This window comes from Psittacula echo (genome assembly GCF_963264785.1).
Source record: "Psittacula echo genome assembly, chromosome: 1".
Taxonomy (NCBI): Eukaryota; Metazoa; Chordata; class Aves; order Psittaciformes; family Psittacidae; genus Psittacula; species Psittacula echo.
Genome location: NC_137735.1, coordinates 136,901,045 through 136,914,114, shown reverse-complemented (window position 1 = coordinate 136,914,114; position 13,070 = coordinate 136,901,045). Strand labels below are relative to the sequence as shown.

General features: G+C 38.1%; 1 protein-coding gene across 4 annotated transcripts in view; it reads left to right on the top strand.

Moving 5' to 3' along the window:
* Positions 1-13,070, top strand: part of ATXN7L1 (ataxin 7 like 1) — a 115,883-nt gene that overhangs the window by 18,513 nt on the left and 84,300 nt on the right. The window contains exon 2 of one of the 4 annotated variants that reach the window (XM_080638868.1): positions 12,585-12,670. The exons of the other annotated variants lie outside the window; for them this stretch is intronic. Within the exon in view, the coding sequence (XP_080494994.1) occupies positions 12,619-12,670 (52 nt within the window). The 5' untranslated portion in view covers positions 12,585-12,618. The remainder of the gene's footprint in view (positions 1-12,584; positions 12,671-13,070) is intronic. 4 annotated transcript variants of the gene reach the window in all.

The following is a 13,070-nucleotide window of genomic DNA, read 5'->3' as shown; positions in this document are numbered from 1 at the left end:
GCCCTTGTCTGTATGAGCATCCAGACTGTTTTCTGCCCTAATCAGGCAACTTGTAGCTGATACCTGCTGTCAGTTAAAGATTGCTGACAGGCCTTGGTGTGCATAGGCTTTCCACTGTGGCCTGAGAACAATGAGTCTGGCTGGGCATGTGCCTCTTTCATTTGGTGTTACTGGTTTGCTTCTCCTCACTTATCACCTCCTTCAGGAGTGTAACAGTAAATGGAGGGAAAGAAGAAGAACCTAGTCTCTGTCCTACTGTAATAAAATACCTGAAGTCTGGAGATCTTTTTCTGTAAAGGAAAATAAGGAAAATGTGATACTTCTGCATTTTAAAAATGTAGCCTTCTTTTAAGGATATTGCTGGGTTTATTTTGGTTTACCCTTTCAGAACCAATGAACACAGTTTTAATGCTTTAGTAACACAGTTGTCTAAAGCACTTGGCAGGCTGCTTGATAAATTAAGCCTCTCAAGCTTTCTGTGAAGTGTCACAGATGGAGAAACAAACATGGAGAGGCCAAGTGACTTGCTCCAAAGATGTAAGATAAATCTCCAGTTGTGTTGCTGGAGTGCTTTGGTTAAATGCATCTTCATTTGGAGATTGTATGAGCTGAGGTGGATAAAAAAAAAAAAATAATTTGCTGCATGTAATTACAGCACATGACATATTTTCAACAGCATTCCTCAAAGACATGTATCTTGTCATCACGCAGTGTAGCTAGTTGTGTCTATGCAGAGGCTACATTCCCGTTCGCCTCACTTTGAGTAACCACTGATATTTTTATGAAGAGCAGAGTAATGGAGGACCAGATACCTGAGTGGGACCTTGGAAACTGAGACCAGCCACAGCTTTAACTTGCCAGAAGCAGTGGCAGTTTTAATTCTTCCTGTGTTTGAGAAGAGAAAAAACCTGCTTTTCTGTATCTCTCCACAAAGTGCCAGTCTTACTGGGCTATCTTATGGAAGAGATTTTTGTCATCAGAATAGTTGTGCTTTTTGTTGTTGTTGTGTTTTCTTTCATTGTGTTTAAAATTTTGCTGTACTTGCAGTCAAATGTTAGGTACTCATCAAAATCCAGGTCTCTGTCCAGATGGCAGTGGCAAACCTTGCCTTGGAGTATATTATTTACACAGGAATATCTGTGGACTGCACTTTACTAACCTATGTATTGAAACATCATACAGCTTTGAATTGTGGTTCGTTTTTTCTCCTCAGAATTTGATCCAAGCAGCTGGCAGAGTAGCAGTTTGATACCACTATGTATGTTCCATAGCTTGAAGGCGGCTTTCCTTCACTTTAGCAGGTATCAGCTCATTTTTTTGAGAGTAAACTGACTCACAGTACTCCTATGGAGATGCTTCATTCACAGAGAGATCTTGCAGCAAGGAACTTGCTGTTGTGGTACCTTCTTTTGCTTGGTTTTGAGTTGCTCCTGGCATTTTCTGCCATAGGTTTGGTTTTAGTTAGAATGCTTGGGTAGGTGAAAGGGCACAGAGAGCTAGAGGTGAGACAAAATTCCCCTAGGTAAGGAGGATAAAGAAGAGGAGCAGGGGGGATTTTGCAGTGTGTCTTCTGAAGTTTTGGGGGATGTGTCCTTGCTAGTAGTGTGCCCTCTTGCCTAATTTGCTTTCTATGTAAGTGCTTCAGATGTGCCTAACGGGAATACTAGGAGAGCTTGCAAATTGCCAGGATCTGTTTGAAAGAATCAAGAAGTGTGGTAAATGATTAAGTTTTTGTTTGCTTGGAGTGTACTGAGTTTTGTCTGGGCTACCGATGCTTACAGTTCCTTTGGTATGTGTGTTCAGCACTCTGCACTGCAAAATAGAGGGCAAAGTTTCAATTAACAGCAGGATAGCTCCTGTTATGAATGATCTTGCTCACCTTACATGTCCAAAATCTTTCTTAAAAGTTGAGAATATTGACTGTTTTGAAAATGAGAACCTTTCTTTTTCATTTATGTTTGGAGGTTGTAAAATCTAGAAGTCTTGTGCATTGAAAGCCACGCGGTCAGATCAGTACCATGTCATTTAAGGAGATCCTTATAACTTTGTATTCAGATGTCATGAGACAGTAATTCAGTCATTTAGGTAAAATATGAAATAACGGTTGATGACAGAACTGGAAAAAATAGTCCTATGTTATTTACATGATTTTAAAAATCTTTTTTTGCAAAGGAGAACTGTTCACCTGGGAGGAAATGTTTTAGTTTGGTTTTGTATAGCGTAGCTTGTTGGGGAAGTTTTATCAGAAATTATTTTATTCACAACTTCATCAGTGGTTTTGCAACCAGTTTGATATTTTGTAATGCTCTGTTTCCACAGAGGAATGAAAGTCCTTGTAAGGTTATTGAAACATGCAGTTGTAAAGCACTTGTAAATTATCTCTAGAATGTAAACAGAGACTGTGAGCAAGCTACAAATACGTTATTTTAATAAGAATTGGGGCATGTTTTGATAATTAACTGGGCATGAATGATTACTGGTGATTTTTATTGTATTGCAATTTCTTTTTTCATGATTGGTCACTTAATTCTTTCTTTTTTTTTCTTCTTTCCTTTTTTCTTTTCCTTTTCACCCTTTCTTTGACATGGGGAATTGCCATCTATTAATTCCTGGTAGCTACCCTGTTGATGCTGAACCAAAATAAATCAATTGTGAATGGCCAAATCACCAGCTTCTGACTGTTAGGGGTAAATAGTTGCAGCACTCTCCTGGGCATAAAATATAACTCTTAAATGAAACTAAGTCTTTCCACTTTATGTATGTGTAGTGATAAACTTAGATTTTTGAATTCAGGGTTGGATCTTAGTTATGGCCATGTTTTCTATTTAAATTGTTAGTATATTGTTGTTGAATTTAATAGCTGATGACTTTGGTGTTAGACATTCAGTTCAGCTGATGCATAAAGCAGAAAATGCTTCCACTTAAGTGATAAAGAAATAGAATTGTAATTAGCAAGTTTTGGTTTCTGTTTGCAAAGAGTTTAGGATTATATAGCCAGGAAGAAAAAAAAAAATCTCTTTTTTTGTTCTTCACTAACATAAAATTACAAGAAAATGTAAAAATATTACAAGAATTTTAGTAGTTAAAAAGTGATGTTGCAAGTAACCTTCAAGTATTGCAGATATAGGTAATGCGTGGTAAAGTTATAAAGTAATATATTGGACATTAAAGAAAGTGATTAAGTCCGTGAATAAATTTATTTACTTACTGCTGAATTCTGTTGATAGTCATGAAGTAACTGTGCATCCTAGTAACTTACTCAGAATATATGCTTCCCCATAGTGGTTTTTTTTTACAGCTGTTGGAGGCTCTTTACATTGCAGAAACATGTTGTTCTGATCAAAACAAAGAGTTCAGTTTTATAAACTACACAGATTCTTGACTCTTTAATGCTTGCAATTGAAAGGCAAGTTTTAAATTGAGGCCATTTGACTGTTTAGGTATCAGATGATGTACTCCGCTTGAACTTGGCAACTCAAACAAATGCACTTTAAGGTATCAAAGTGGTTTAGGAATCCTATGCGTATCTCAGAAGCTTTGAAGATGCTTTATATTTTAACACTGTGGAAGGAATTGTTTTCTGGGCTGAAGAGTTTTCCGTAGGAAGAAGCATTCTATTGTGAATTCTTGAAAAAATTTTTGACCGTTTGAACCTTCTGCTCTGATAACTGCAGAATATCCTTTCAGTTGAAAAGTTGGAAAAACTATTTGTGGTAATCTCAGAAACTGTCCCTGCCCATGGCAGGAGGGGATGGAACTAGGTGATCTTAAGGTCCTTTCCAACCCTAACTATTCTATGATTCTAAACGGGACTGTTTTTAATTGCAGACTAGTTGAATAGCTCATTTACAGATGCTTTGTTAACAAGGAGTTTACTACCAAGTGCTAATGCCGTTCAGAGTTCAACAAAACTCACATCTGTCAAACAGGAGATTCACAAGGAAGGTGCATGTCACTTGCATGATACTCCAAATACACACTTTACAGATGTATATGATCACTATACTGTGCTGAGTGCGGTGTTAGTGCATACTGCTTTTTTCCTATACTTGGATATTTAGCCTGCTTAACAAAGAATTTCACAGCCTCTTTTGGTTAGAATAGTGATTCTATCTGGCATTATATTAATTTACCTTTTATTAAATCCATCCACCACATTAATCTCTCACCCAACTGCTGCCAAGATCCCTGAGGCAGGTACATTCCACAGGTCTAGGGCTGCAAAAGCATACGTAGTGCAGTCCTGCCTCAAGATATCTGCCTTTCACACTGAAGCAGCTTCAGCTCACATAAGCACCTCCAGAGTTTGCTTCTGATCCTTGATACAGTTCCACTTGGAGAACATGCAGAAAATTCTCAGTGGACAGATGTTCACTCGCATGGCTGCTGTACTGTATTTTAGGCTATTTTCTGGCTTGGGTTTGTTTTTTTCAGAAGCTGAATTTTGTTTAACTCCGTCTTTTGGAAAAGCAGCAATACCAGTGGGTTTTTTTCCAAATGAAATGTTGTGTTAGTAATTAGTGCCACTTATGCCATTGTAATTATTGCATAAACTTGCAGATGAGGAGTTAACATATATGAAGATAATGCATAATAATGGCTATACATCTTTTCTTGTGTGGTGCTTTTCACTAGTAAATTTGGAAGTGTGTAATTAGGAGTTACAATGTACATAACTTCTCCTAATGTACAGGGAAAGACATTAAGAAGTCCAGAAATTTGGCTAAAAGTTTTCCCAGTAGGCAATGAAGGAATGCAGGGTTTGACTCTTCTTTTGTCCACTGTCCTGTCTGTTGGATTGTGCAGTAATTAGTAACAGCCCTCCAAGGACCCATGCTGTTACAGTAAATGGGAGGAAGGTTTGTTCTTTGTAATAGTGTAGAAGATATTTTTGTTTAATGGGGTTGCTGAAAAATTCTCTTAAGTGGTCTCTGTGAATCTTGATGATATTTTTTTGTTGCTTTATGATGCTGGAGTGTACCTTAAATGCAAAGACAAGGCAGTGTATTTTCGCTTCTCTATCTCCTTTTTCTCTTTTTAAGGCACTATCACTGCAGAAGCCAGGTATGTGCCAGAAAACTGAGTGTCTCTGAAATGCTGTGCCTTGGACTCTATCTAGGAAATCTCTTGTTCCAATGACGCTACAATTAGGTAAATCATGGAGTCCTAGGAGGCACAGCAGACTTGAAGAAATGCTGAAAAGAATGCAGATTCTAAACTCATGAGGAACCAGTCTTTAAAAAGAACTGTTTTGTTGATTTTTTTATCTTTAACTGTTGCAGAGCTAGCACAACATTGTAATACTGGGTGAAATAACCTAATAACTGCTTTGCTACACCCAAATCCTCAGAACAGTATAATGCTGGAGGGGAGATTCCTGCTAAGCAAAGTTGACAGGCATCAGGCTGCAGCATATAAAGTGTTAAGTGGTCTGCTCATGTCAGTGAGCTGTTAGGTGGATGAGATTAATCTGGGAAGCTGGGTGCTGGTGAAAGCATCACTTCTGGGACCAGGTCTTGTCAGTAAATGGCAAATGTTGCTGACCTTTTTGCACGTTTGTGCCAAGAACCTGAGACTGTCACGAAGCAGACCCGTTTTTGGTAGCTTGCTTTCATCTCACTGCACTTTTCTTTGTGCATGTTCCTGATGTGTTCTTAGTTCCCCAGTAAAAATGACTGAGCCCTTCAGACCCTGATCTCAGCTGTCAACAGCAGTGAAACTGCAGAGTACCCAGTGCAAGGAAAGTGGACTGAAGGGGCTGCATCGAGAAGCAGGCTTGCTACCTCCATGGTCAAATGGCTCTAAAACATTCTTACCTTTTTGGTCAGTGTAGCACATCTCAATATCTGAACCTGCCTGCTGATTCTTGATTACATGCGGAGCTCTTCTTTTAAAAAGAAATACTCAAACTCCAGAAATGTTATCTTGTGGTATTTGAGTAACCACCTGAAGTACAAACCAAGTACTAGTAAGTCATTGCTGCTGCCAAGTAGTGGGAAGTGAGGTAATGTTGTAAAGAAGAGTGAGCTGGAAAGATCATTATAAAGTAATGAGCTTAAGATAAAAATTAGGAAAATCGGTCATCTTCCTGTATTTTGAGTAGTTCTCTCCTCAAAAGCCACTTTTTTCTCCTGTCCAGGAAACTTACAAACCAGCTCCAAAGACAACTGAAGCTTTTTCAAGTCTGTTTGAGAATATGGAAATGAAATTCTTGCATAATTTTTTGTTTGTTAGTGAGAATTACGTATGTGCAGGTCAGAATCTGACTTGTGCAGTGTTCCGTGTGGCAGAAATTGAAACAGAACAATAACATGATTGAACTAATAAACTGCTGCTTTCTTTCATTAAATGAAAGAGCCCCATTAATAACTTTTATTATATTAGTGTGTATGCCTTTGAGTGACAGTATTAAACTGATGATTTGTATTATGAATGGTACTGTGCAGTATAACAAGTGTAAAACTTCTTTTTTCCTGGCAGATACAAGTAACATGTATCTTCCACTGCTTTTTCATTTCATTCTTCTGCTGTTCATTCATCTTCTACTAGATGGGCAGGTTTCTTTAGACTCACTCTGTAAATTTTTTGCAAGTCTTCAGAACTTTCAAAACCCTGAAATACCATTTCAGAGGGGAAATACTTATAATTTCTTTTGCTCATTCTTTAGTTGGTAAAAGCTCCTCAAGTTTCTTGAAGCCTCTTTTGCCTGATGTAGCAACAATAACAAAATGTTCATTTTTCTCTCATCTAATGGCAGCGAAACTCATGAGCATGTCTTAGCAGAGTTGGCTCCTTTATAGGGTGATTACTTTAACTGCAGAGCTTTATTTTGAGGCTTTAAATTGTAGTTGATCCTGTACCTGTGACTAACTGTAGCTTTGCTAATAGCACCCATGGAAGAAGTGGGGAGCAGAGGATACCTTGAATGTGGCATGCATGTGTGCTTTAGGATGTTCACATTGAAGATTTGATGGACACATTAGTGGCATACAGACTTGTACTGACCACCAGAGCCTCTTGTGACCTTGTTCTTCTCTAAGGGTAGTGCCTCTTGGAGACAAGAACACTCCCTGAGGTGTACAGTAGGCTCTTGGCATGGACTTGGTTAGTCTGGGTAAACTATGCATTTATCTCCTGGAATAGGGAAGAGACTACTATACCACTACAAAGTGCTGCATTGCCAGGTTAGTTTGTCTATACTTCATGTGTTTACGCAGTAGGAGCATATTCCTATTCTGGAAAATGTTTGTGGTGTGCCTGTAAGTGTACTGTATAAATCTCAGTGTAAGAGCGGATGATGTATGTATGCTTTTTCAGACAGTAAAAGTATTTGAGTGATTGTACTTGCAAGGATAATTATTCCATTGGGAGCAGAATTCGTAAAACAAGAGAGCTATTTTCTGGAGCTGTATGATAGTGGAACTAAAGACTACTCTTCAATCTGCAGGAAATATTAACGCCTGTTTTAACTGTTTTATCTCAGTGGCCCAAGGGTAGAGGTTTTGCATGTCTGGACTTTGGTTAAAAAGTTTCTCATTCATATTTCCATATCCTGTTATCCACTAATCAATTTTTTCTCCTATTTTTTTCTTTGGCATAAAGTCCTCCAACTGAAAAAGCCAAAGTGCAGTTGAGCACTTAAGGCAGTACCTCAGTCTGCACACCAACAAGAAAGAGAATGAAATCCATTACATTTGGAATTGTGTGGAGGAAAAAAGATAATCTTATTGGAAGTCTGTCTGAAAGTAACTTGTAGGAGAGACAAGTTAACGTGAAAGGCAGTATTCCTGAAGAGAAGTGCTGTTATAGGTGTAGGAGGCAATACAGAAAAAGCACAGAGAGAACTGGCATAAGAATTATTTGTGTCCTTTTAGACAATACCTTTTCATTTAATACCCAGCTCTTGATTAAGAACGAGCAGACACCTTCCATCTTGTGTGAGAAGAGGGTTCTTAAATTAAAATATGTTCTTGTGATTGACTTTTATTGAAGGGAGAAGTGAAGTAACAAAACAAAAGTACCTTTAGCAATGGACTTGGGGATTGGAAAAAGCCAGGCAATTACTGGAGAAAAAAAGTAGAAATTGATACACATCACTGTGTAGAAAGTGCCTCTTTAATTTGTTCAGCTTTTGAATGCTGCAGATTGTTTCACTTGTAAAGTGCTTATGTGTTGTAAATGTCATGACTAATTAGTTTCAGAGGGTGCTTCTGATTGCTTTGAGATGCAAAGTATTTAGATATTTAGTTATGTTTGAGGGTTTTTTAGCTATGTTTTTGAAGGGCTGACAGACCGAGGAACTCAAATTGGGTATAGAGCAGGTAAATAGCAGATTCCATCATAGTGTCTTATGAAGCAATTTGTTATAGATTAGCTCCATTTCTGTTACCCTGTAGCAGTGAAGTCCTGGATCTAGTTGTAATTATGTCTCTTGACAAACGTAGTCTTAACAAATTCAGATATACAGCAATCACCACGTAATTAATAGACAGTACTAATCATTAGTGACTTGTTTTCAAGTAGCAACCTGGTAGTGAAAGATGATATACACCAAATTTGCACTTTTACTGGCCGTAACAGCTTTTTTCCTAGGTCTACTGAAACAACAGGGTTTTTCCTTAATTGTCATAAAGAAATAGTAAATTGATTGTAAAACTGCACAGAACAGTTTGGGAGAGGAAGAACTAGATTTGAGTTTTCTGTGTGTTATCTGATGGCCAAGTTGAGTGTAAAGAAATACTGGCTTTCCTCAGCAGTAATGGGTGCTTTGACAGCAACAAAAGCACCCATAACAACGCCTCAGAAAAGGAGAACAGCATGTGAATCCACTCTTCCAGTATATGGGTAAGCAATGAGACACTTCACGTATGATATGATGACATAGGTGACATAAGGGATTTTTATTTTTCTCAATGTTTTTTGCTCATTTACTTCTCATTTTCCCTGCTAAAAAAATTAGAAGAATATACTCGTTAGTCTTTGTCTGACAAATATTTTACTGCTGATGCAATTTTTATTACTAAACTTTTATTATAGTAACCATCAGAATCTTCTAGTTAAAGAGCTGGGCTAGAAACCTGTGAAAATTTCTTTTCTATAGGACTTTTTTTAACCCTTAATAACTAATGTTCTTAAACTAATGTTTAACCCTTAATAACTAACAAAGCAGGATTTCTGTAAAGAAAGTGTAACAAAAGTTTTATTTGGAAATATCAACAAAGAAGAAGATTTGATGCAATTATATATGCTCATTGGATATGAAAATGCTCCTTTAAACAGTATTAAGACTTCTCTAATAAATAGCATTCCAAATGTCACAGACAGCTTCTAAAACATACTGGAAGTTATCTTATTCATTACTTGTTCTATAGTCATAGTGAGGTCCCAGCCAAAATGAAGGGCCCCATTGTGGCCGCAGTGTATGGACAAATAGTAAGAGAATACTGAAAGGCTGCAATCTAAACAGGCAGGGCAGACAAAGAGCATATTATCCTGATTTTAGAGATGGGATACTGAGGCACAGAAAAATCTAATCAGAGTCATGCAAGAATGTTGTTTGGGAGCCAGGAATTAAGCCAGCACTCTCCTGCAGTCCAGTTGTATTGCCTTAAACCAGAGTTGCTCTTCTGCAGAAGATAATACAGCTTCACAGGCTAGCGTGTGAGTGCCAGTTGTGTCTTGCTGAGTGTTTGTGAAGAAAGCACCAGTTGGAGGATTAAAGTCTGTTTCATGGCAGTCTGCACAGAAGAAATAGGAGTGAAGGGTTTTTTCAGTCGTGGGATTTTTCTCCTGAGGACTGTTTTACCACACAGATAACATCTTTTTGTTGGTGTGCATTGAGAAGGAAGAGAAAGAAGAAAACCTGCAACCTTTGTAGTATTTCATTACTAACATTCCAGGTGATGGAATTACTAAAATAAAATATTACAAATTAATTTTTTTTCACCACATTCAGTAGTTCCTAATATGGCTGTATTCAACATTTCCTTGGGGGGAGAAAAGTCAATAAGATCAGAGAAGTTTTTTTTTCCCTTTCAAACTGTATTTTTCAGATCACTTAATACAAGATCCTTGAAGCTGTGGTTTTAGCAGAGAGACAAAAATAAGGGGAAAACACCCTGACCCACTGTAAATATGATCTGTAGTACAGATACACTGTTGTATAGTGTACAGATGGGTTATTAATTTATTTTGATTTCAGGTATTTATTTTTACTTGCCCAATAGAAAGGTTCAAATCTTTGCACTAAGTCCACGTAGAAACCCTGCTGGTTTGAAATCGAGTAATAGCACATCAGTATGTCAATAGTAAATACTGATTATGGTGAACCTTTAGGATTATGGTGCTGTGAGACAGAAAACAAATTGACGGCAGTTTATGCTACCTTCTCACCTCTTCAGCCACAATTAGAAGCAACATTTATGGTGTACTAAGAAGTAAATAAATTTGTCTGGTCACTCTGGCTGTTCCTCACCTATTCTAACAGGTGCTAATTTTGTTCTTGGAAGTAGTCTGCTAGCAATTGAATTTGAACACTAAAAGATATTTGCAATATTTGAGTAGAAAAAGACCTGCATTTTCCCCAGAATAAAAATTCTTGCATTTGTATTTCTTTTAAAAAATCTGAATCAGTGTCCTGTAAGGAGGAAATACCTTATGTATGTAGATCAGGTTCTTGGATTAGATGTTGCTGCTGGTCCTGCTACTAGTGCATGCCACTCTCATCTGTGAGATCAAGTATTTTTTAACAGTGTCAGGTTGTTCCAGCAGGCTTGGAAAGCTATAGTCTTCTGTATACAAAGTCAGGGAGGGCTTGGTAACAGTTGCAGTTCTCCCTTAGTTTCATGTCATGACAGTAAGATTGTACTTCTAGCTGAAGCTAAACATTCTCAACCTTTATCTTTTAACTGATGTGGTCTGATCACCATCCTCTGAACTTGCTTTTCTGTTCATGTAAGTTTAGCACCAAATGGGATCAAACCAAGTGCTGATCAAGAAGCTCAGAAAGAAAGAAATCAGCCTCATAACAAAAAAGGCAGGGAAGCTTTGAAACAACCTGGGTGTGTGAAGAGAAGCAGCAGACTCCTAAGCAGAGTGCAATTGGTAGTAGTGTTCTTCCAAGCGAGCAAGGCTTAGGCAGATCCAGGTCTTGCTGGTACCAGTCTATAACCTGCAGGCTCTGTAATAAACCACAATACCGTGTATATAGACAACTTTGTGAAAGAATAGTTGTTCTCTGTTACCATAAATTAGTTATGTTTTCCCATCTGTCAAGCAAAGCTGTCTCCTTCAAATTCTGCAGATTTTGCATTGAATGACCTGAAAAGCCTTGTTTCCACTCTGTTGAGCACCATTTGCCTTATTGGCTAGGTTGGTACCAGTCTTGGAAATCACCTAGGTTTGGATGGATGTCAGTACAGCTGTAGAGGTATAATGAAGGTGGTCTTTATAGCAGATTAAAGTCTCTTTCCCCATTGGCATTCTTAGCCAATCTCTTGGTGCAGACTATCAGAAAGTTAGATCTGTGGTAGGAGTATTTGAATAGCCCATCTTTGCGGCAAAAGATTCCCTTATTGTTACTGATAATGTGTTTTCACCTTTGGCTCTAGACAGACTAATATCCAAGACTCTAATGACCTGCAGAAGTCCAATATGCTTTTCTGAAACCCATAAATATCTGAGGCTCCACTGATGAAGAGCAGCAATACCAAGCTATTGCCCTGTAGCAATCATCGGCTGTTGTAATGCCAAAGGTGAAAGCTGAGAAGGGGTCCCAGGTACTCTCTGTATAGCCTGAGTACTTATTAATATATAATATATATATAGTAGCTTAGAAATAGATGAAATGCTGAGGAAAGTTTTAAAAGACCCCATGTATTTGAACCTCATGTATCATAACCACTATATTTGATATCTCCAGATTTTCACCTTGGTGCTTCTGTTCAATATGTTCATATTGTTTCCTTACCTCTTTAGTTTATTTGGCTAGGTATCAGAAAGCTTAACTGTCTTATGAAAAATCTAAACCTGAAACACTGTATTTCTGAGTTATTGTAATTACCTTGTAGACCTGACATCTCTTCCTGTGTTAAGGTGTGCTCTTCCATAAAGGGAAGCTGGTAAGAGTCCACCTGCTCTAGAAGTCTCTGGGAAAGTCTGTATGCAGTGCAACCCTTGTAATTGTTGCTAAAGGTCAAACATCTAATTCAGGAGAGCCATACCATCACAGTTGAAACTCAGTCCTGTCATCCATGGAGGATACTACTTGTGCTGACAAGTCTCCTTTGCAGCAAGACTTCTCTTGATACAAGTTCAAGGAAGAAAGAATTGTTCTGTTGCTATATAGTGGCTCATGGAGACTCTCTAGTCAAGATGCATAACATTCACTTTGAATTATGAGGGAAGTGAAGATGCTTTCCAGCCATACCTCCACTTACTGCCTATCTGTGGGAAGTTGAGAATCAGGAATCTAATGCAGAGACTGATAATCCTGCTGCACATCTTCTATTCTTTGTTATGCACACCTGTGTGCAGCAATACTCACTCGCCAGCGTCTAAGAGTATCTAATCCACTGGTTTTGCAGGGTAGGAAAGTCTCCAGATCAGGACTTCTTTGCGATGCTCTCCTTACTCAGGAGCCTGAGGACAGTTTTGCTCTATGTTCTACAAAGTGAGTGTCACCTCTGTTTCTGGATAGTGAGTGCATAATCTGGATCTTTTAAAATAATGTATCTTTTAGTGTTTCTTTGCCCTCAGTAATTTGATTTTTGCTGTCATTTAATAGTACCGTTGCTGTCCTGAAGATTTCCAGACATCAGCAAGGTGAAATTTGTAGCTAGAGGTGATACTTTTAACAGACTAACTAGCTGGTGGGGAAAAAGATACATTTTCAAGTACAGCTCCTTAAAGCCCGAAAGCCAGATCTGACTGTTTGCCTGTTAGTTTAATTGAAGATACTCTCTATGTCAAGATGACTATTCTAGCTTGCTTTGAAACACCTGAAAGCCTATTTTTTCGTTGTATTTTGCTCACCTTGATTTCTGAGGTAAGTTGTTTCAGTGATGTGTGGA